Source organism: Pan paniscus, chromosome 16, assembly GCF_029289425.2.
Source record: "Pan paniscus chromosome 16, NHGRI_mPanPan1-v2.0_pri, whole genome shotgun sequence".
Lineage (NCBI taxonomy): Eukaryota > Metazoa > Chordata > Mammalia > Primates > Hominidae > Pan > Pan paniscus.
This window is the reverse complement of record NC_073265.2, coordinates 31,002,799-31,024,691: the sequence shown is the minus strand read 5'-3', so window position 1 is coordinate 31,024,691 and position 21,893 is coordinate 31,002,799. Positions and strand designations below refer to the sequence as shown.

Genomic DNA, 21,893 nt, shown 5'->3' with positions numbered 1-21,893 from the left:
TTTAGTAGAGACGGGGTTTCACCATGTTAGCCAGGATGGTCTTGATCTCCTGATCTCGTGACCCACCCGCCTCGGCCTCCCAAAGTGCTGGGATTACAGGCGTGAGGCCAAGAATCAGTTTCTGAGCATGCTCCCAGCTACGCGCCCACAACTGCAAACTGCCTATGGGCTGTTCTCCATCCAATCCATCTGGCTTGGGGCTCCCTCTGCTCAGGACAAACTGAGGGAGTGCAGGGAAGCAGAGGCCTTTAGACCTCATACTTTTGCACCTATAATGTTATCACAATGCCTATTTGAGATAAGAAATAAAAAGAATAGACATTCGAGATTAGGCAAGACAAGGTACTTGCTCGAAGAACTTTGCAACCTGGAGCCAGCATGGCCACATGGAGTCAGGCAGGCAACTGACCTCATTTCTGCTCATGTTCAAATTAACTCATCAACCAACTGTCATCATCCAGGTCAGCCTGGACATGGGACATTTTAAGTCCATTTTTTCCCAACTGGAAGAGGTATTTCCACCAGCTACTCTCCACAGCTTCAAAAACAAGGTCAGTTGTATGCTAACAGAGATAACAAAGCAGTGGAATTCAGAGGAAAACAGGGAGAGACCTGAAAGAGCACCTCAAGAGCATGAGCTACAAAATCAACCAGCCAACAAAGAGCACAACAGTTTGAAGCCCCATGATACCCACACAGAAAAACAACCAAGGCATCCGTCGGTCTGCCCTTCACTCCCCAACCAATCCCAAGAGAGAAGCAGCAACCGCTTGTGGCTTCTGGTCATCTGGAACCACACAGCTGCACCCTGCCAACCTGACATTCACATACCCACAGAACCAAGGTTGCACAGTTTCTGACAAGAACAGGCAGCAGAAACAAAAGTTCAGGAAATCCGGAGCTGGAGGTGGGAAGAGGAGTAAGGATATAGATGGACAAGGGTTACTGAGTGATGGATCTAAAATAATAGTCTGAGAAATTCATTAAATTGACTTTTATAAGGAATTGGGGACAAAGTATTTTTTTTTAAGGAACTGTCCCTTTTTTTTCCCCCTCTTTGGGAACTGTCCCTTTTTCTAAGCTGAGTGCATGATGTGCCCTTTGACTATGGTAATACTAGGCACACTTCTGCAGTCAGTGCCATGCTGTGCACATGAAGGCTCCCTGGGAGGAATGCAGAATAAAGATTAAGTGTGGGCCCTGGAGTTCAGAAAGCCTCTATTTGAATTCTTGCTTAGCCACTCACTGGCTATGTAACTACCAGCTACTCACCTGACCTCTCTTATCATTAGTTTTCTTAACTACAAAATGGGGTGGTAATAGTATTTATGGTAGACTTCTGTAAAACTTGAATAAGATAGTATATGTAAAATGCTTAGCACAGTGCCTAGTACATCCTCACCCACCCTGATGACAACATTCGCATCACGTCCCTCAGAAACTGCCAATACCTTACCATTGTTCTATTTTTTCACTTGGGCGGTGGTTACACGGGGAAATCATTTATCATTATTTATAATACAATATTATATTTGTACACTCTCTTAATGTCTGTTGTATTTCATAATTTTTTTTTTTTTTTTTGGAGACAGAGCCTCGCTATCTCCCAGGCTGGAGGGCAGTGGCGCGATCTCAGCTCACTGCAAGCTCCGCATCCCGAGTTCACACCATTCTCCTGCCTCAGCCTCGCGAGTAGCTGGGCCTACAGGCGCCCACCACCACGCCCGGCTAATTTTTTGTATTTTTAGTAGAGACAGGGTTTCACCGTGTTAGCCAGGATGGTCTCGATCTCCTGACCTCGTGATCCGCCCGCCTCGGCCTCCCAAAGTGCTAGGATTACAGGCATGAGCCACTGCGCCCGGCCTGTATTTCATAATTTTTTAAAGTCTTGTTTTCTTAAGTGCTAGCACCTGTAACAGCATCAGCCAAACTTATAAGGAAAAGACCAGAAGAGCCACTAAAGGAAGATGGGTCTCAAAGGCTGATGAGAACTGTGATAAATAAGGAGCAACGCTCAAATCCTGAACCACCAAAGAAACTTTCTTCTCAGGATTTCTCCAAAAGAACATTTGACAAAGTGGGAAAAAAAATCAGCCACATGGTTTCACAAAGGGTTGTTCTAAGATCTTCAAGTAAATTAAAATCTCAATTATAAACAGAGGGGCAGACAGTTTTTGTTTGTTTTTAAGATGGGGTCTCACTCTGTTGCCCAGGCTGGAATACAGTGGAGCCATCATAGCTCACTGCAGCCTCAAACTCCTGGGCTCGAGCAATCATCCCGCCTCAGCCTCCTAAGATGCTGGGGCTATAGGTGTGCACCACCATGCCCGGCATAGCAGGGAAAGGAAAATATCTTTAGCTTCATTACAGTTTTAGGAGGAGAGATAAGGCATATAAACTTTAAAATCCCAGCAAGAAAAAAAAAAAAAACAAAAAAACCCACAGGATTGTTTTACCAAATAGGGAAGCAACCAAAAAAAGCACTGCACACTTTTGGAGGCCGAGGCAGGCAGATCACTTGAGGTCAGGAGTTCGAGACCAGCCTGGCCAACATGTTGAAATCCTGTCTCTACTGAAAAAACAAAAAGTAGCCAGGCATGGTGGCACATGCCCGTAATCCCAGCTACTCGGGAGGCTGAGGCAAGAGAATCACTTGAACCCGGGAGGTGGAGGTTGCAGTGAGCTGAGATCACGCCACTGCACTTCAGCCTAGGTGACAGAGTGAGACTCTGTCTCAAAAAAGAAAAAAGGAAAAAAAAAAAAGCAAAAAAAAAGCATTGCAAACATTGTGACAAAATGAGAGGGGGGAATTTACTCCCTTGAAATCTAGGAGGAGCTATCCATACTGTAAACTCATTCTTCTGTTAAGTGTCCTTCAAAACCAGAGGAAAATAATGTGACCAATGAAGAAGCACTGGACCTGTTGCTATAACTGTTGAAAGGAAGGAAGGAAGGATTTGGAAAATCTGGACATTCAAAAATACCAACGCTAAAAATCCACACTACCCAGTCTGGCTGTCATACTCACTTTTATTTCTTGCCTTCCTCACCAACTTTTCTTTTTTTTTTTAAGGTAACAGAAGTTAAAGTAAAATCCACAAATGGGGTAATAAACACCCAAGAAGGTGGGCAGGTCTCATTCTATACCTCTACTGAGAATTGCTATGAAAAGGAAGCTGCCAGAAAACCTGGCTTTGTCCTGCATTAAACAATGGAGCCCAGAGGAGACGCTTAGCCTGGAGCAGTGGGAACATGAAGTATAATATAACAAACCCTTCTGAAAACACTGTAGCTTTATTTCTTTAACAACACTGCAGTCTGAACATGAAGTAAAACCAACGGATACTCTGAGGATGAGTGGGACAGACCATGTGCTCAGAGAAGCTTAGTTTGAATAAACATAGCCCCAATTTCAAACCTTGGACTGTTTTCTCCAAACAAAGGGTCAGCGATAACAGCATCAAGCCCAACTTCAGCCTCAGAGGGTTGGTGGGGAGGTTACAGATGTCAGGCTGAAGCCTCATTTCTACCTGTTTTTTCATCAGTCAGGAAATGAAAATACACAGGTGACAAATGAAAGACATTCAAAATACCAGCAGGAAATAAGACACTGACTCAAATCCAAGAAGGGAACCTGCCCTAAATTGCAAACTGAAAGAGAGAAAAACTTGGAAAGCAGTAGTGCTCTTCGACTTTGAAATGCGTGAGGCCAAGTAGGTGAGAGGAGGTTTCGAAAGACAACTCGCAGCCTGAAGAGGCTGGGCTATTTTTAGACAGTAAATGAAGAGGTGTTGGGTCCAGGGAGAGAAGCATCCTCTCTCTCCAGTGAGAATCACTTTGAAGGCTGAGGGCAGCTGCAGGCACCGGAAGGAGGGATGAAATGGTGATCAAAGAAACAAAACTAGGAGAACATTGACATTTTTCATTGTATACCACCTGTTGTGAGGATCTCAAGACACTTCACAAGCCTTATTTCAAGAGACCTCAGAGACAGAAAATTCAACAAGAGCTTTGAAGGTCATTCACAAAGGCTGGTGAGGGGCATAACTGCTGGCCACAGGGACATCCACTCTTAGTCATCTATTCTATGTGGAGAACTCAGAGCGTGTGAATTGAACACTAAGAAATGACTGGAGCCTGGCGCAGAGGCAAGCACCGCTAGTCCCAGCTACTCAGAAAGGCAGGGGCTGGGCATGGTGGCTCATGCCTGTAATCCCAGCACTTTGGGAGGCTGTGGCAGGAGGATCCCTTGAGGCCAGGAGTTTGAGACCAGCCTGAGCAACATCGTAAGACTCTGTCTCTACAAAAAACAAAAATAACTGGCCGGGCGTGGTGGCTCATACCTGTAATCCCAGCACTTTGGGAGGCTGAGGCTGGCAGATCACGAGGTCAGGAGTTTGAGACCAGCCTGACCAACATGGTGAAACGCCGTTTCTACTAAAAATAAAAAAATTAGCCCGGCGTGGTGGCACGCGCCTGTAATCCCAGCTACTTAGGAGGCTGAGGCAGGAGAATCGCTTGAACCCGGGAGGCAGAGTTTGCAGTGAGCCGAGATCACACCACTGTACTCCAGCCTGGGCAACAGAGCAAGACTCCGTCTCGAAAAAAATGAGTATGTTTCCCCAATACCAAATCATATATGCGTTCAAACACTGAGCAAAAGCTGAAATTAGAGTATTGCCACTTTTTCTCCTTCATGAAACCCACCCAACCAAACTCTTCTTAGAGTCACTTCTCAAAAGGCTCGAAGTACCACCACACAACTATACAGGAAAAAAACTTGGGGAAACAAATAGAGAAAGAAGAATTAGATTTACAATTAAAAAAACACAACTAGAAGAAAGTCATCTTACCCATTGTTTCCAGAAGGAATAATACAACCTTGATCAGATTAATGGCTCTTAAGGAGGAGGACGATCTCAATACCTCCTTCAGTTACTTTTTAAAAATCTAGCAACCCTCCAGCACAGACAATCCTTTTGTAACCCTAACTTAAATCTTGCCTGCTGGGCTTTGGTCCATTTCTATCCTTTGTCCTTGAAAACAAGCCCAGCTCCCTCCACATAAAAATCTTTCAGAAACTTTCAGAGGAGGAGGGTTAGCTATCAAGAACACATACATTTGCTTCTTAAGGAAAACACAGCCCAACTTAGAGATGAGAGGCAGGAAATGACAAGTCTACAGGATTTGAACTTGGGTATTTACTGATAACTTCAAGTCACACTTCACCAAGACTAAGCTGATTTAGCATAAAACTTTAAATCAGTCTTTTCCAATGTACTCCACTGAAGAGACTCCCCTCCCTCTGAAAAAGCTTAATAAAAATCTCAGCACTCATCTACTCTTTGATGTAACTTAAATCTCCACCTCCACTGGCTCTCTCACACCAGCTTTTAGCCATATTTTTAACTAGGTCTCCCCTGAATTAAGAACCCTTTACTGAGCACTGCTTTCTGCATACGTGGACTTCTTCTCTCTTATGTTCTTCACACCTAATTAGGCTGCATCTCTACTTCTTTGTCACCATTTTATTAATCGTAGTTTTGATCTCTCTTCTAAAGAGGTCATAAATTCCTCCTGATTATTTTATTCACCTGGATGTCCAAGTTTATCCCGCACTATATTTGACATCTTTAAATTAGTCTCATTTATTTTTTTTAGTATATACTGCCTATCTTACACTGTCCTAAACGGTGTGATGTAAAGGAAATAAAGAGCATGACCCCGATCCTTAGCAAATGAAGACATACATAAAACAACAATAAGATATTGGTTTCAAGGTGGGGGGCTAGTCACAGAAAGCCCTGTGGCTCTGATAAATACAGAATTGGACCTAAAAATAAGTGTACAATTTGGTGTAAAGGAGAAGGCTACTTTAGATAGAAAGAACAGTATAATTCAAAGCAGGAGGCCATCTGAAGTAAGAGCTGCATAAAGGCTTTCTGACATTTCCTTCTTTGCCCCCCAAAAGGGGCATGTACCTTTTTGTCTTCAAATTTTATTTGAGAATTAGCTATCCATGAATCACAAATTTCCTGTTATCATGATTACTCACAGCCACCACATATTAGAGCAACTCACAGAGCTTAATACACTAGAGTAATCACAAGGCAGACTTTTAGAATAATCTCAGGTAGAGACCTTTTACTAAGGAGTGTGGGGAGTCTGGCATCTCTAGGGTCCTGGGCGCACAAAGACAGCTACTCCTCTTGGGTGCTAAAGATATGCACCAGTCATTTTGCTGCCAGACCATTCAAGGGTCATTCAACTTCAGCTAAGTATTTCTTTCATACACAGCTTCAGGACAGACAAAGCCATCTAAAGCAGTCTGAAGCACTGAATTCCTATTTTAAACAGGGAATGGTAAATGGTCTTGCCAGGGATGCCCCTTTTCCACTGTTTTCCTGGAGAGCTCTTCTCCACCTGCCTTAGGACTCACAGTTCAAGCATCCCTTCCTCTGTGAAGCCTTTCCTTTTTTTTTTTTTGAGACGGAGTCTTGCTCTGTTACCCAGGCTAGAGTGCACTGGCAGGATCTGAGCTCACTGCAACCTCAGCCTCCCGGGTTCAGGCGAGTCTCCTGCCTCAGCCTCCCGAGTAGCTGGGATTACAGACATGCACCACCATGCCCGGCTAATTTTTGTATTTTTAGTAGAGATGAGGTTTCACCATCTTGACCAGGCTGGTTTCGAACTCCTGACCTAGTGATCCATCCGCCTTGGCCTCCCAAAGTGCTGGGATTACAGGGGTGAGCCACCATGCCTGGCCTGTGAAGCCTTTCCTAATTCCTCTGAACTGACTTAGGTCGCCTCCCCTGTGCTTCCATTAACAACGTACACATACTTCTACAGCAGCACTTACCACACCGTGTTTTAATTGTTTACATGTCTGACTAGCCATAAGCTCTTTGATGGCAAGGGTAATGTTTTACCCATCACTGACTGCACACTTCATAGGCACTCAATAAACACTTGTTAAATGCATTAATAATGGATGATATTGGAAGTCTTAAAGAATGGCAACTATACTTTTTGGATTCCAGACCAAAATTACAGTAAGAATTAACAATGAAGGCTAAACTCTCATTATATGTTTCTACTACATATATCATTCCTGGCCAGAAAAAGAGGCCAAAGATTGGAGAAGATTGCTCTAACAGTGCTGGTCACTGCCAAGCTACCAGCCAAGAATAAGAGCACTTGCAGTATTAAGAATGAACAGAGTCATATCTAAGGCAATTTCTACATTTCAGGCTTCTTTGCCTGCCTCAGGAGAATAGAAACAATGATGAATAAGAGACCTTGGAAGGGTCACAATGTCCACCATCACAAAACCTTGTAGCAAACTGTGATTCAACACAACTTCTGCTGAAATATACAGGAAAGCTCTTCACCTTCTTACCAAATCTACTCAAAGTTCTGCTAAGGAACACAGGGCTGAACTAAGTCCTCCCAGAACCCTGCCATTTGTACAGTGGCATTCTAAATCATTCTTCATGGGATTTACTCATCACTGAAGAGATACAGGCAAAGCAATACAATGCTGTGGTCTCAAATGCCTCTCCCTGTAACAACCTTGTACCTCACAACCCTATTGTGTTTACAGGCTACTAATAAGACACAAAATCTGATCTGATCCTGTGGGAGTAAAGCCCTGGATTCCCTCAAGGGATTAAATAAATGTCGTCTACTTCTGGATTCCCAAAGTTGTGGGGTTTATTTAGTTGAAAAAGCATAAGGACCAAAACCCAGACAAGTGAAGCGATGGAAAGGAACTTTGCCTCTGAGGATCATCTGCAGCTGAGTGGGATGTGGCTCTTGGCATATAGTGAATGAGATAAGCAATGCTCAAGGGCCATCCAGAACTGTTTTGCTGACAGATATCTGGCTTCTTGCATGTTATTCCTAAGAAGCCAAAAGGCTCCAGTTAGCCTCTTGAAGAGACAAAAAAAATTTGTTTTCACCGTAGGCAAGAGCAATTACCAAGCCAGTAACTCTGACTAGGTGTTTTAGCATATTTCTTTCTGCCACTACAGTCTTACATAACCCCAGCTGTTACGTTAACACCTGCAGCTACATTAGTCACAGCTTAGCCCTTCACAAGGTATGTGTTCCTACTGTCCTCTCCCAAGAAGGGAAACTGAGTCATAGCATATCAACTGGCTTCCCAAGCACATGCTTAGTGTATAGTGAGGCCACAATTGAACCCAGGTGGTCTTCCTACTATTCACCTCTTCTCATGGATGAATCTCAGCATGCCCACCCCTGCTGCTCTTTTTCCTTCAACCTAAAACCAAATCATTGCCTGCAGAGATCACATGTGATCCTTTAGAGTCAACAAGGGCTTCTAGTTATCTTTCCCAAGAAACAGGAAGGTTAACGAGGAACATGGAGCAGGAGAGGGTGGGTTTGGAAAGAGGTGGATCCCAACAGGACTCACCTTGGAGCTGAGGTCCTCTCGTCGGTTTCCTGCCTTACTCCTGCGCAGTTTGATGGATGGAGATCTCAACAGATTCTTGATCCGGCTGGTAATGGTTGACCCTTCCACAGCCATTATGACGAGAAACCCTTTGGGACAGTCCCCGGCCCAGTCCTGGGTCTTGTCTCAACAGCGGCACTGTCTTCCCACTCCACAGGGCTTCCCAGTATGCCCTCTCACTGACCTGAGATGGCAGAAGCCACCTTAGTATCACAGTGTCTTACCTTCTGCCTAGCGAAGTCTGCAGCTTTTACCTCTGGGTATTGCTCTCACCATTTCCCTCATCCCCACCTTCTAGCCCTGCACAGTTTCTTACAACGTCGGAAGGAAAGGCTCACGAAAAAGGGGGGGAAAATCCTAAGCCACGAAGAAATGCCAGGCCCACGCCCGCCAGAGGCGTTTAACTGGCGAGATGGATGGGATGGGCCCCAGTTGGTCTCGTGGACGATCTGGTTCCCGTTAATGCCCAACTGTTCCCATGGCAACTGTAGTGTCCAAGGGAGGAGGCCGCCGATACCACCAGGGATTTCCGCAGGCCTGGACACCTGCGCTAGCGCCGGCGGGGACTCGGCGCGGCGGGGCTCGCCGTAGCCCACAACTCGTTCTGCCACGGGGGCCTCCCTCCCCCACTCCCTATCCTCCAGAGCTCGCTCTCCGCCCTCCACAGCGGCTCTGGACCTTTATCTTTCACCCGCCTCTGAGGCCCCTGCTACTCGTCAGCGCCCCCGTTCGGGCCCAGCCTCACCAGCCTCGGCGAGCTAAGGCCACCCCGCTCACAGCGCCCTCGGGCATCGCGTTCGGCAATTTCAGCTCCGCCGCGGTAGCCGCAGCGGCAGAGGCAGCAGCAGGAGCTATGGTGGCACGATCGGCTCAAAACGCGAACTACCGCCTGGGCCAAGCCGCGGGCTGGGTGGGCGGAGCCGACGCGAGGGGCGCGGCCTGTAGTCCGGAGAGCGCTTCCAGAGTGGACGAGCAAGGTTTACGGGGGCGGAGCCAATGAAAGGGCCCAGGAAGCAGACGGCTTGGGACTAGGGAACCACGGAATCCGCACAATTGCGGGTACCGCTTTTAGAGGAAGGTCAACAGAACATGGCTTCAGAATTGAGAGAACCAAGCCTTTTATGGTATTATCAGGCCTGGTCCCCCATGGAACTGCACTTCCCAGAGCCCCAAGACGATAACCACGCCTCCAGGGTGTTAAGGTTGTCATCTGATAGGCCCGAGGGACCGTAGCTGAAACTCCTAGCTCAGAATTACAAGACTGAGCTACAGCCTAAAAGCTCTGCTCCCAGCGACCACAAGTGTTGAGATTTAAAGCGACTGAAGTAGTTTCTGCTCGCAGCCAGTCCGGCACGTAGACTCAACGTGGAAAGGATTATTCTGAGTAATGCAATTTAATAGCTAAGAAGAGTATTTTTGCACTGGGCAACCTGGTCATCATGAAAGGGGAAAGGGTGGCCTTGAACAGAGCTTTGGGCGTGCGGGGGAAAGAGAAGAGAAGTGCATATGCTATGTTATAATACTTTAGGTTTCATGGCTTCTTTAGCCTCCAACATCCCATTGTGCTTCCTCACCTAAAGCTGACCAGGACTTCGTTGCTCTAGATCTTTTCCTCGTTCCATTTACTTATGAATCCTTTTATCTAGGGCTGTTCCTTGCTGAGGTCACTGTCGAGCTTGCTGATATAGATCGAGGGGTAGTTTTTGTAACTCATGTCGGGGGAGGCAGAGGGAATACACGGAAATGTTACATGAAATAGTATTTCCTGAGTATTCTCCACTTGACTACTACCACAAGAAATTACCTTATGAAAAAGCCTAAGCCAGAGACTTGGGTCCCAAGGGAATAGTACACTGGTGTGTCCGTCTCACCCTATCCAGATCTTTTGAATCCCTGTGGAGATGACATGTGTCTGCAAGAGGGAAGAACCTCTAACAAATTATTATACCTTATGAAAAAGCCTAAGCCAAAGACAAGGGACCCAAGGGAGTACTACACTGGTGTGTCTGTCTCACCCTATCCAGATCTTTTGAAACCCTGTGGAGATGACATGTGATAACAAGAGGGAAGAACCCCTAAACTCATTGCTTGTGTACAACGGTGAGCCTTTAGAGCCAAGTGGCAAAGCACATATTTGCTTGTGTATACTGTAGCCACGTACTGAAAATTAGATTTGTAAAGCTCACAAGTTGACATGGAGATGATGGATGTCACCTCCTGGAGACCAACTGGCAATAGCACGTGGCCTTCTTCCCTTCAACCATGCACTGCAAATATTATGAAACATAAAATACGATTTTCAAATTTATTTCCCAAGTCTGGAAGAAGGCAAGAACCATTAGCTACAATATGCAAGAGGTAGTTGGTTCCCTCAACCTCTTGCTAGTTACATGATGGGACCTCTCCATGGGATTGAAAGCTAATAAATGGTGCCACCTGGTGTCTTTACTTGCATGCTGCAGACCACGGCAGATGCCATCTCCACCCATGAAACTAGAGTAAAAATGTGCCCACATGAGCCGTCCCTAATCCTCTCCAGATCATTCTGGTGTCCGCTAACGGTTTTCTCACCTGATCACTCATGGCCAGATAAATGGTTTACAAAGTATCACTGGTCATTTCTTTCATGAAAAACAACTGAAAGCATTTTAATGAGGATTTCTTAAGTCTGGAATCTGGGTACTTCCAGTCTTAGGCCAAAGCCACGCTTTTTTTTTTTAACAGAGTCTTGCTCTGTCCCCAGACTGGACTGCAGTGGCGATCTCAGCTCACTGCAACCTCCGACTCCTGGTTTCAAGCCATTCTCTTGCCTTAGCCTCCCGAGTAGCTGGGGTTACAGGCACGCACCACCACACCCAGTTAATTTTTGTATTTTTAGTAAAGATGGGGTTTCACCATGTTGGCCAGGAGGTCTCGATCTCCTGACCTCGTGATCCGCCCGCCTTGGCCTCCCAAAGTGCCAGGATTACAGGCGTGAGCCACCATGCCCGGCCCACACATTTTTAATTCTTCACAATTCAGTCCAACTTTTATTGTCTAGGTACTACACTGCCTTTGAGATACCAATATAGGAATAAGCTATATAGGCTATTCCCATTCTTCATTAATTCCTCAGAAAATGACAGTCCCAGGTCTAATGTGAACAGAAGCATTATTCACTTTTCTCCACTCAGATTTACAGTCATGCACTGTATACATTTCAATGACCACATGGTCCCATTAAATTATAATATCATATTTTTACCATACCTTTCCTATCTGTAGACACACAAACACCACGTGTTACAACTGCCTATGATATTCAGTGCAGTTAACATGCTGTACAGAGTTGTAGCCTAGGAGCAACACAGCCTAGGTATGTGGTTAAGCAACACCATCTAGGTTTGTTTAAGTACAGTACACTCTATGATGTTTGCAGAACAAAACCACCCAAGGTGCATTTCTCAGAACGTATCCCCATCATTAAGTGACGCATGACTCTACTTGCCATCCCAATCCTCCAAAATGCAGTTAACTCTTCGTAAGTATTTCATCATCCATACACTATTTAACACTTTATTCTACTTTTATATGTCCTAAACATCTATACATAGTGTTTGCCAGCTTCTGAAATTCTAGATGTCTGGGGAATAGACGTTATATAGTTGTCTGTTTAGCACTATACTCATTAGATCAAATTTTAAAATTCACCCTAGGCATAACATGCAAATAAGGTATAAGTTCCTGGGAAACAGTCTAAACATTTGCTCATCAATTCAAATATTTCTTGAGCCCCTTTACATGCAAAGGCACTGTGCAACAGCTGAGATCAATGATTGCAGTTGGAAACACAATGGATCTCAAAACCATGCTTCCAAGACTGCTTTCCTACTTAATATCTTTTCTACCAGCAGAGTTTACAACAATAGAAATTAGTAGAGTTTAGATTTGTCTCAAAATTTCCAACTCATCCCATAGTCTTCCCATCCTCTTAATGCACCACCATCACTATTCAACACTTATGGGTAGAACAGCTCAGTCATGTCTAACATTAGCTATGCCTCAAACAAAAAGTTGTACTTATCAAATTATTTGCCTCTATTCCAAAAAATGCATTATAACTGATTTTTTTCCTCCAACTGGCAGTGAGTCTGAATATCTCAGCTTTAATTTTCCCTGCACCTAGATATTTGTGTCCATGTAAAATTTCATTAGTAGGCCGGGCGCAGTGGCTCACGCCTGTAATCCCAGCACTTTGGGAGGCCGAGGCGGGCGGATCACAAGGTCAGGAGATTGAGACCATCCTGGCTAACATGGTGAAACCCTGTCTCTACAAAAAAATACAAAAAATTTAGCCGGGCACGGTGGCAGGCGCCTGTAGTCCCAGCTACTCCGGAGGCTGAGGCAGGACAATGGCGTAAACCCGGGAGGCAGAGCTTGCAGTGAGCCAAGATGGCACCACTGCACTCCAGCCTGGGCGACAGAGTGAGACTCTGCCTCAAAAAAAATAAAAATAAAAATTTCATTAGTGATAATACAGTGACATGAAGTACTGATGCCTTTACAGCACCTTCTTCAAAACCAACAGTTTTGTGCAAGAAATGTATTCTGATTCTTGGTTATCAGTCATTCTCTATAAAAGTACCTGGAAAATGTGCTGTGTATGGTTTGTTGTTGTTTAATTCTGGAGTGAGGGACAAGGGCTGTCACTATTTTCTAGACCCGTTTTTAAAGTGCATCACCCTATTCGATTTCAAATATCTCAACCAGTATAGTTAGAAAAAAAATTATCTAAACCACTAAACCAAAAATAACATATGGATTGTCTGCCTTTCTTGTGTGTTCAAAACATTTTCAAACTTGTTATAGAAGAGCCTAGCATCAGGTATTTCATCCGTAATTCCAGGAAAAAACTATTGTATGTACTATAAAATCACACAAAGTGAACAATTTGTATGAAGCTTATATAACTGGACTTGATCTGTTAGTGACCTTAATAGATTAGGAGTAGTTGGATGTCTAAAGGATTCCTTTAAACGTTTTTGTTAACTGTCAAACTCTTTAACATATCTTCCCTTAAGAACACCTACTGTCCTTTACCACTAAAAGACTGTGTTTGTGTACCTTTACTCCCCAAGGTTAACAGGTAAACTGCCTTGCTCATACTGACACCAGAATGATTTTAGAATGACTTCTAAAACAAATACTTGCCATCAGGTTGCACACAATTTTGAAGCCTCCATGTAAAACATGCTACAAGGATTAGAACATCGAAAACCTCCCCCAAATGGCATATCAGAAACTTAGAGAAAAGGAAAGGATTCCTATGATAAAACCACTTCAGTGGCACCTCTCTCAAATATGTCTTAGGGAATTAGAATTCTCTACTCCAAGTTGGCACAAACCTCCCAACACCAAGTTCTGCTTTAATTGTTTTAACTGCTTTATTTCAGGTTTATATATTCTACCTTTCAATCACCAAACTTCTTAGATTTCTAAAAAAATAGTCACTTTTCGAAAGCAGAAAAGGAAAGATATATATATTTAATATATAAAAGAAAATGCTAAATCTGACATAATTATTTTCTTAAAAACATTCCATTTATTTACAGATGTATAAAAAGGTGAATTATTGGTCTATTGAGATCATGCTTCTTATAGTGTTAGGGTGAGAGCTCACTGTCTTCCACGTTCCTCAACTCCTCTCACTCAACTTCACCTTTCATAATCACACATGTAATATTCATAGATCAGTTCCCCCTAGGGTAAGGTTAAAGGGTAGGAGTTTTTGGAGATTTTAGATTTCTGTCAAGACTGCAGGATTGTTCTGAAGACTAAGCCCTCCTCAAATTACCCCTGACAACACCTAGTTCTAAGAGGTCTTGAGAACACAGTATCTTGGGGGTTAGAATGGTATCTGCAGCCTTCCCCCTAAAACGCCTGGAATCATCCCTCATTTCCATCTTCGTACAACTCTCATCAAGAGTCAAATAGTATCTCCAATCAAGAATCATTACCTGTTTACCTATATTCTTCTTAAAAAAAAAAAAAAAAAAGGAAGTGTTAAGCTAAAATGGTCCTTCTTTTCCTGAGGATTGTTCACTCACTTGCCTGCTCCTTGGCTGACCCTCAAAAGCCACAAAGAGTCTTGGGAAATCAGGAGGAAATGTAGGGGAACGACAAGCAAGAAAATAACGGGAAACTGCTATACCTGGATTAAAGTACTAGCATCTCTAAGGACAATTATTAGCAGGGGAGACAGGTGCTGGACTCCTTGGCTAAGGCATTGAATGAAATCTGCTGGGTAAACAGTGGAAGGATAAGAAGAAGCTGAGGAGCACTCTTTACCTACTTCAGGCTTCTTTAGTAACCTTTAGAGGAGGGAAGGTTAAGTGCTGATGAGCAGATCTAGAAAGGCAAGCAGCACAAAACCAACAAGAATTTGCTCCCACTGCAATTTTCAGAGGAAGTTCTTCCACCGTTTTCAATCTGTTGATTACCAGAGTTAACAGAAAGGGAACCAACCATGGAAATAATAATTCACTGGCTAGATCCAATCCAAAGTTGGTCTTACAACCTAGGTCTGAAGATATGCTGAGTGGGATTTGGGATAAAGAAGACAGGAGATATAGAAGAAATAGCATCACCTAGGCACGGCCCAGGCACTGGAAGCTCTTGTGTTAGTGTTTTAACAACACAAGCAAATCCTGTCAATGAAGACAGAACAGGGGTTACATTCCAAAATATAATTATTTAAGAAAGGCAAAATGCAGCAGCTAAATCCCAGTCTATACAGTTTCAGAATAGTGATTCTTGACCCCCTAGGAGTTTCCAAGAGACCCCTCAAGTGCACCATGATTATTTACAAACTAGATAGGAAACATCATTTCTATACTCAATACAAATCTCATCTTCTAGGTTGAAAACTTCAGCCTTTGAGAAATCTATGAAAACAACTATACAAAAATATAAATATCTTTACAGACTGTCAGTCCTTCATATCCTGACAGTTAATGAGTGAAAAAGCTCTACAGATCATTGAATCCATGGTTGCAGATAAAAAATATATCTTGTGATTCAAATACTGCCTTATTTCCCTGGTAAAGAGTGCCTACTGTGACTTTTCTTTACATCCTGTGCAGGTAATAGTGAATGAAACCTTCAAGCACCAGGAGGCTGGTTTGATTTGGGAAATTTCCAGCCCCATGATTTTTTATTTTGGCCACTGTCTCTGGTCTGGGGAGATAATGCATTTTATTTTAGCTGTCTCTTGAGTGACGTAATTTGTGGAAGGGGTAGGGCTCCCTCTATGCCTACCTCCAAAATATATACTCCCAGTAAAAATTTCTGGTACTGTGAAATGAGCTTTTCAATGCCCACAAAAATAATAGGGGAGAACTACTATTTTTTTAAGATCTCAAAATAATTAATAATAAAAGTTAAAAGCATCCCTACTTTACTGAAGGCTTGAATTTGTTAATTCTGATTGAAAAGGTGAGGGAATGGGAGCTACTTAGGATATGAAAAAAGAAAATTTTGCTGAATGACACAAAGTCCTTCACTTTGGTATTCCATGGTACCCATCCTCTCTCTCCCTATTCTTGAAACATCAACTAAAAAGTGTCTCTTCTGGATCCCTTTGCACAAGTCCATCGCATTCCTTAGATTTTGGACTTAATTCAACAGCTACAAGCTACAGTTCAGTCTACAGCAACTCCAAAGTTGCAAACAGCTCTTTCGCTTGTGGGGGAAGAACTAGAAACCACTGTGGAGCCAGAGTCATGTTATAAATTCCTTGGGTAAGAGGGGCACCTCATGTTCAGTAATGGATCACATCTTCTTAGAGAGGATGAGGGGACCCAGCACCACAAGTGAGGTAACACATTTTAACATGATCAGAATTTCAGAGTACTTCTTATACCAGGGTCAGCACCCTACCCCCTTTCTCCCATCATTATCCACTGCATCATTGAAGTCAAGGATCCAAGTTCTAAGACACAAACAAACAGATGCCTGCAGAGAAAGGAGGTGAGATCAATTTCCCCTCACAGCTTGGCTTCTGCTTAAGGACAAGTAAGTTCATTTCCCTGCAGAACTTGGTGAGGCCCCCGAGTTGCCCAATTTAGCCACAACAGGTGCCAATGTAGGCATCACCTTGCTTTCCCGGCCTTCCTGGTCATTCCCTGTTAAGTTCATTTTGTGTCCAACTGACCCAACTTTGGCAGCTATAGGTGCCAAACAAGGCATCACCTTGAGACTCTGACCATCTGCATCACTGGAAGGATTAGCTACTTTTAAACCTAGAGGGGCCAACTTTGGCATAGGCCTCCACAAAGTGTCTGTGCTGTTGCTGTTCTCCAAGCCAGTCTTCATGTGTAGGGTGGGGGGTGAGGACACACTTTCGGGCTCTGCAGGGAGGCCAGAAGTATTCTTCCCTCCATCAATAGCTTTTTTGTTGGAAAGGAGGGAATCCTTTATTTCAGAGTCAATAACAATCTTAAGGACATCTGGCTCAGAGGCTGGTTCTGCAAGTTGTTTTTCATTCTCAGAAAAGTCATCGTCTTCCAAGTGCAAGAGGAGGGGACTGACAGAGTCACTCTCCCCTTGAACATCAGGCAACTCTTTCAAACCAGTTCCCAAGTGCTCAACCTGGAAAGTTGCTCTGCTTCCAGGAGGAACCTTACTAATAAAAGCCCGCCGAGCATCCCCTGGGAACTCTGTATCCATAGAGCTGGGTAGTTCAGCCAGGCCAACAGAGTCATCATTTAGTTGTTGATTAAGAAAAGCAATTTCATTGAGCAGTGAAGTCAGTGTCTCATCAGTATCATCCTCATCTTCCATGTTAGTCAGCAGTTCACTGGAATCAAGAGCTGCTTCCTCTATAGCTGATGTTACTTTCCTCAGTTCCATCTCTATGCTTGAGTCCTTGAGATCTTTCATCTTTAATTTATGAAATGAAGAATCCTTTGACTTCACTCTCTCCCCTCTTGATTCACTCTCTTTCCATTTATACTGAATCCCTCTCATATCACCAGAAATCTTTTTAGGTAAGAACTCTTGTGCTTTCTGCATACTGGAAACGTCAACTATTTGTGGATAACCAGAATCTTTGTTTGCCAGAAAAACCTGCGTTGGACCCAACGTCACTCTGCCATCTCTGTTTCCTCTGGAAGAGATTCTACCCTTATCCTCTAAGGAATTATCTTCATTCCTGACGGTGTCTTTCAGATGGTCAGATGGCGTGCTATCAGGAACTTCATGAGGATATTTGCTGCCACCCATATCTACCAAACCTCCCTCTGTGGCCAATGATGTCACATTAACAATTCGTGGCATCATAAATAAGTCGTCGTTTTCTGAAAAACAAAAATTAAAAAAAGAAAAATTCATTTAGATCTAGTGTTAACACCTCTCTTTCTCTCTGTCATATCATATGACCATCTTAGGGATTTGTAGTCTAAATTCAGCACTCTACTTTTATCAAAAAGATGAAAGAAATATCAGTTCTTCAAATTATTGACCTAACCCAACAAGAAAAATCTCAACTAAAATCCAACCAAAAGGCTCTTTCCATCATTTTTTAAAGTTCCATTTAATTATTTTATAGAAATGCTCCCCAAGTTAATTCTTCTCCTAAGGCAGAAATGCATCTTGATTCTGTTCACCTAATTAACTGCTACTTAGCGCAGAAAATGAAGCCCTAAAGGCAGCATGGGAACCAGGAAAGATGAGTCCTCCAGAGTGAGTTTGGCAACAGGTAGAGACAAGGAATTTTGGCTGGCAATGGCAATAAAGTAACCAGGATCCTAATATTACTAAAGAGACCCTTTCACCTTAATAGAAGTTTAGTTGCCTGGAACCTAATCACCCAAGTGAGGCTTCTCTTTCAACTTTACCCTTTGCCCCAAAACAGAGTAGTGCTCAAAGTGAATGGGGCTAATAATGCAGGACTGTTATCATCTCTGAGTACCACAAAAAGTGACAAATATTTATCAACACCAAGACCTAAGACCATGATCATTTAACATCTTCCTTTCCCTCTGATATATTTTTTATTCTTCCTCTTAGAAATTACTAGTGTTCACAAAATGGTTCCCAATACCAGGTGTAAAACACACCAAACAGTACCACAGCTCAAGCCAAATGTGTTCTAAAAATAGGGCCACCTCTTACCAAGGCAAATGCCAACAGAATAGCTCTTTATCATTACAGAACACATCCAAAGCCTTCCTTGGTCACCGTGAGATGTTAGGGATAACTTTATCACTTCCCATAGAGGACAACACTTACAACATACCTGGTAGAGCCACAGCACTACCGGCAACTTGAGGCTTAAGATCAGATTCTAAGAGATCAGGAGAAACAGCTACCACTGGTCCTGAGAATAGGGGACCTTTTAGGGTGAGCAATTGCCCTTGCGGAGTCATCACAAGGTTGGCAGAGGTGTGTGGAGTGTTCAAGGGTGAGGTATTTTCTGTAAGAAAGATCAGAAATTAGTTATAGATAAAAGGCATTCAGCTGGGTGTGGTGGCTCATGCCTGTAATCCCAGCACTTTGGGAGGCTGAGGCAGGCAGATCACTTGAGCCCAGGAGTTCAAGACCAGCCTGGGAAACATGGTGAGACCCCATCTCCATCTCTACAAGAAAAATTTTTTTTAATTAGGCGGGTGTGGTGGTGTGCACCTGTGGTCCCAGCTACTAGGAAGGCTGAGGTGGGAGAATTGCTTAAGCCCAGGAGGTCAAGGCTGCAAGCGAGACACTGCACTCCAGCCTGAGCTACAGAGTGAGGCCCTTCTCAAAACAAAACAGCCAAGTGCGGTGGCTGACGCCTGTAATCCCAGCACTTTGGGAAGCCGAGGCAGGTGGATCACGAGGTCAGGAGATCAAGACCATCCTGGCTAACACGGTGAAACCCCGTCTCTACTAAAAATACAAAAAATTAGCCAGGCATGGTGGCGGGCGCCTGTAGTCCCAGCTACACGGGAGGCTGAGGCAGAAGAATGGCGTGAACCTGGGAGGCGGAGCTGGCAGTGAGCCTAGATTGCGCCACCGCACTCTACCCTGGGCAACAGAGCGAGACTCCGTCTCAAAAAAAAAAAAAAATACCCACACCAGATTTTTTTTGGCTCATACACTGGGCTATCCAAACATTTAAAGAGTAAAAAAGAATATACCATTTTTTTTTTTAATTTTTTTTGAGATGGAGTCTCACTCTGTCACACAGGCTAGAGCACAGTGGTGTGATTTCAGCTCACTGCAGCCTCCGCCACCTGGGTTCAAGTGATTCTCCTGCCTCAGCCTCCCAAGTAGCTGGGACTACAGGTGTGCACCACCACATCTGGCTAATTTTGGTATTTTTAGTAGAGACAGGGTTTCACCATGTTGCCCAAGGCTGGTCTCAAATTCCTGAGTGCAAGCAATCCTCCTGCCTCTGCCTCCCTAAGTGGTGGGATTACAGGCATGAGCCACTGCGCCCAGCCAGATATACCATTCTCTAAGAATATAAGTAACACATAAAATCAATATAACTTTACTTCCAAAATCAAGATGGTAATAAGAAGTTAAGACCAATTTACTTTGGGGTTTTTGTTTTGTTTTGTTTTGTTTTGTTTTGTTTCAGACAGAGTTTCGGGCTTGTTGCCCAGGCTGGAATGCAATGGTGTGATCTCAGCTCACCACAACTTCCACCTTCCGGGTTAAAGCGATTCTCCTGTCTCGGCCTCCTAAATAGCTGAGATTACAGGCATGCGCCACCACACCTGGCTAATTTTGTATTTTTAGTAGAGACAGGGTTTCTCCATGTTAGTCAGGCTAGTCTCAAACTCCCAACCTCAGGTGATCTGCCCGCCTCAGCCTCCCAAAGTTCTGGGATTACAGGCGTGAGCCACCGCATCCGGCCTACTGTTTCTTAATAGTAATGTATTAATAAATAAGTGATCTGATGAAAAGTAGAGCCTGATGGCCAGGCGCAGTGGCTCACGCCTGTAATCCCAGCACTTTGGGAGGCCGAGGTGGGCGGATCACGAGGTCAGGAGATCGAGACCATCCTGGCTAACACGGTGAAACCCCGTCTCTACTAAAAATACAAAAAAAATTAGCCGGGTGTAGTGGCAGGCGCCTATAGTCCTAGCTACTGGGGAGGCTGAGGCAGGAGAATGGCATGAACCCAGGAGGTGGAGCTTGCAGTGAGCCGAGATCGCGCCACTGCACTCCAGCCCAGGCAACAGAGCAAGACTCTGTCTCAAAAAAAAAAAAAAAAAAAAAAAAAAAGGAAGAAAGAAAAATAGAGCCTGATTTGACAAAATTAAATTTTACAAAAAATTTCCCATTTATTGGTCTCAGCTAGACCCAACTTCTTAAACCCATCAGTAGAACTGCAGGGAAATCACGAAGTCAAATATAAAGTCTGAAAAGATAAGTTTAAAAAACTACTTATTAAAAATACATGACTATAGACTAATATGCTACCAGGACTGGTAACTTCTCAGGATTTGCATGAGTGTGTATTACAACCAGAAACCAAAATCGAATGTAGTTAATATTCTACTTTTTATACAACCCATCTTTAATTCATTTAATTAAAACTAAAACTGTGGGCTGGGTGTGGTTGCTCACACCTGTAATCCCAGCACTTTGGGAGGCCAAGGCGGGTGGATCACTTGAGGTCAAGAGTTTGAGACTAGCCTGGCCAACAGGGCAAAATCCCATCTCTACTAAAAAATTAAAAAAATTAATTGGGCATGGTGGTGCTCGCTGTAGTCCCAGCTACTCAGGAGGCTGAAGCGGATAATCGCTTGAACCTGGGAGGTGCAATGAGCTGAGATCACATCACTGCAACTGCAGCCTGGGCGACAGAGCTGTCTCAAAAAAAAAAAAAACCACACAAAACTAAAAATGTGGACAAGAGAAGGTGGTCAGTCCACTAAAGTCAACTGATGTATATCTACATTAAGGAAAGCAAAGAATGTCCCTCCTACCTGTGGCCTGGTCTTTTTTTCTGGAAAGAATCAAAGGTTTCCCCCTCCTGTTATTTATAAACATCTGTCCAAGATCTACAGATGATGCAGAAGATCCTTCCTGCTGTTTGCTAATTCTGGGAGACATGTCAAACTCATCTGATCCCATCTTCTTTTTTCTTTTTTGTGCCTCTAGTGCTTGCTGTTTTGCATAAATATACTCTAGCTTCTTCAGGACCACTTCTTCTGTCTTACCTGTAAGTTAACAGAATACATTAGCACTTTCAGCATTACGCCACATAATGAGAAACAGAGTCAACAGAAATCTAGTTGCTTTAACTATATTCCCAAAAACTATGGAAAGTAAGGTGATTACAATTCACAAGAAACAACCCACCACCCAGTCAAAGGATAACTGTGCTGTAAACTGTGGGAGCCAAGCTTTCAATTAAGTATCTGAAAGATCTACTGAGGATTTCTTC

At 43.7% G+C, this 21,893-nt stretch overlaps 2 protein-coding genes across 16 annotated transcripts in view; both read right to left on the bottom strand.

Moving 5' to 3' along the window:
• Positions 1 to 15,600, bottom strand: part of MAPKBP1 (mitogen-activated protein kinase binding protein 1) — a 59,681-nt gene extending 44,081 nt beyond the window's left edge. For 2 of the 4 annotated variants that reach the window (XR_004666483.3, XM_034938565.3), the window contains exons 1-2: positions 9,222 to 9,454; positions 8,438 to 8,660 (exon numbers count right to left, since the gene is read on the bottom strand). Coding sequence is in view for 3 of the 4 variants with exons in the window: in XM_034938565.3 (XP_034794456.1) it covers positions 8,438 to 8,551 (114 nt within the window). In the remaining variant the exon portion in view is untranslated. Of the gene's footprint in view, positions 1 to 8,437; positions 9,165 to 9,221 lie in introns of those variants that run through there. The other 2 variants (XM_034938567.3, XM_055098663.2) reach the window with 2 other exon arrangements.
• MGA (MAX dimerization protein MGA) overlaps positions 1,555 to 21,893 on the bottom strand; it is a 162,882-nt gene continuing 142,543 nt past the window's right edge. For all 12 annotated transcript variants that reach the window (XM_055098656.2, XM_008952000.5, XM_055098657.2 and 9 more), the window contains 3 exons: positions 21,433 to 21,666; positions 18,753 to 18,929; positions 1,555 to 17,811 (listed from right to left, as the gene is read on the bottom strand). In XM_055098656.2, coding sequence (XP_054954631.1) covers positions 16,535 to 17,811; positions 18,753 to 18,929; positions 21,433 to 21,666 — 1,688 coding nt within the window. In that variant the 3' untranslated portion in view covers positions 1,555 to 16,534. The remainder of the gene's footprint in view (positions 17,812 to 18,752; positions 18,930 to 21,432; positions 21,667 to 21,893) is intronic.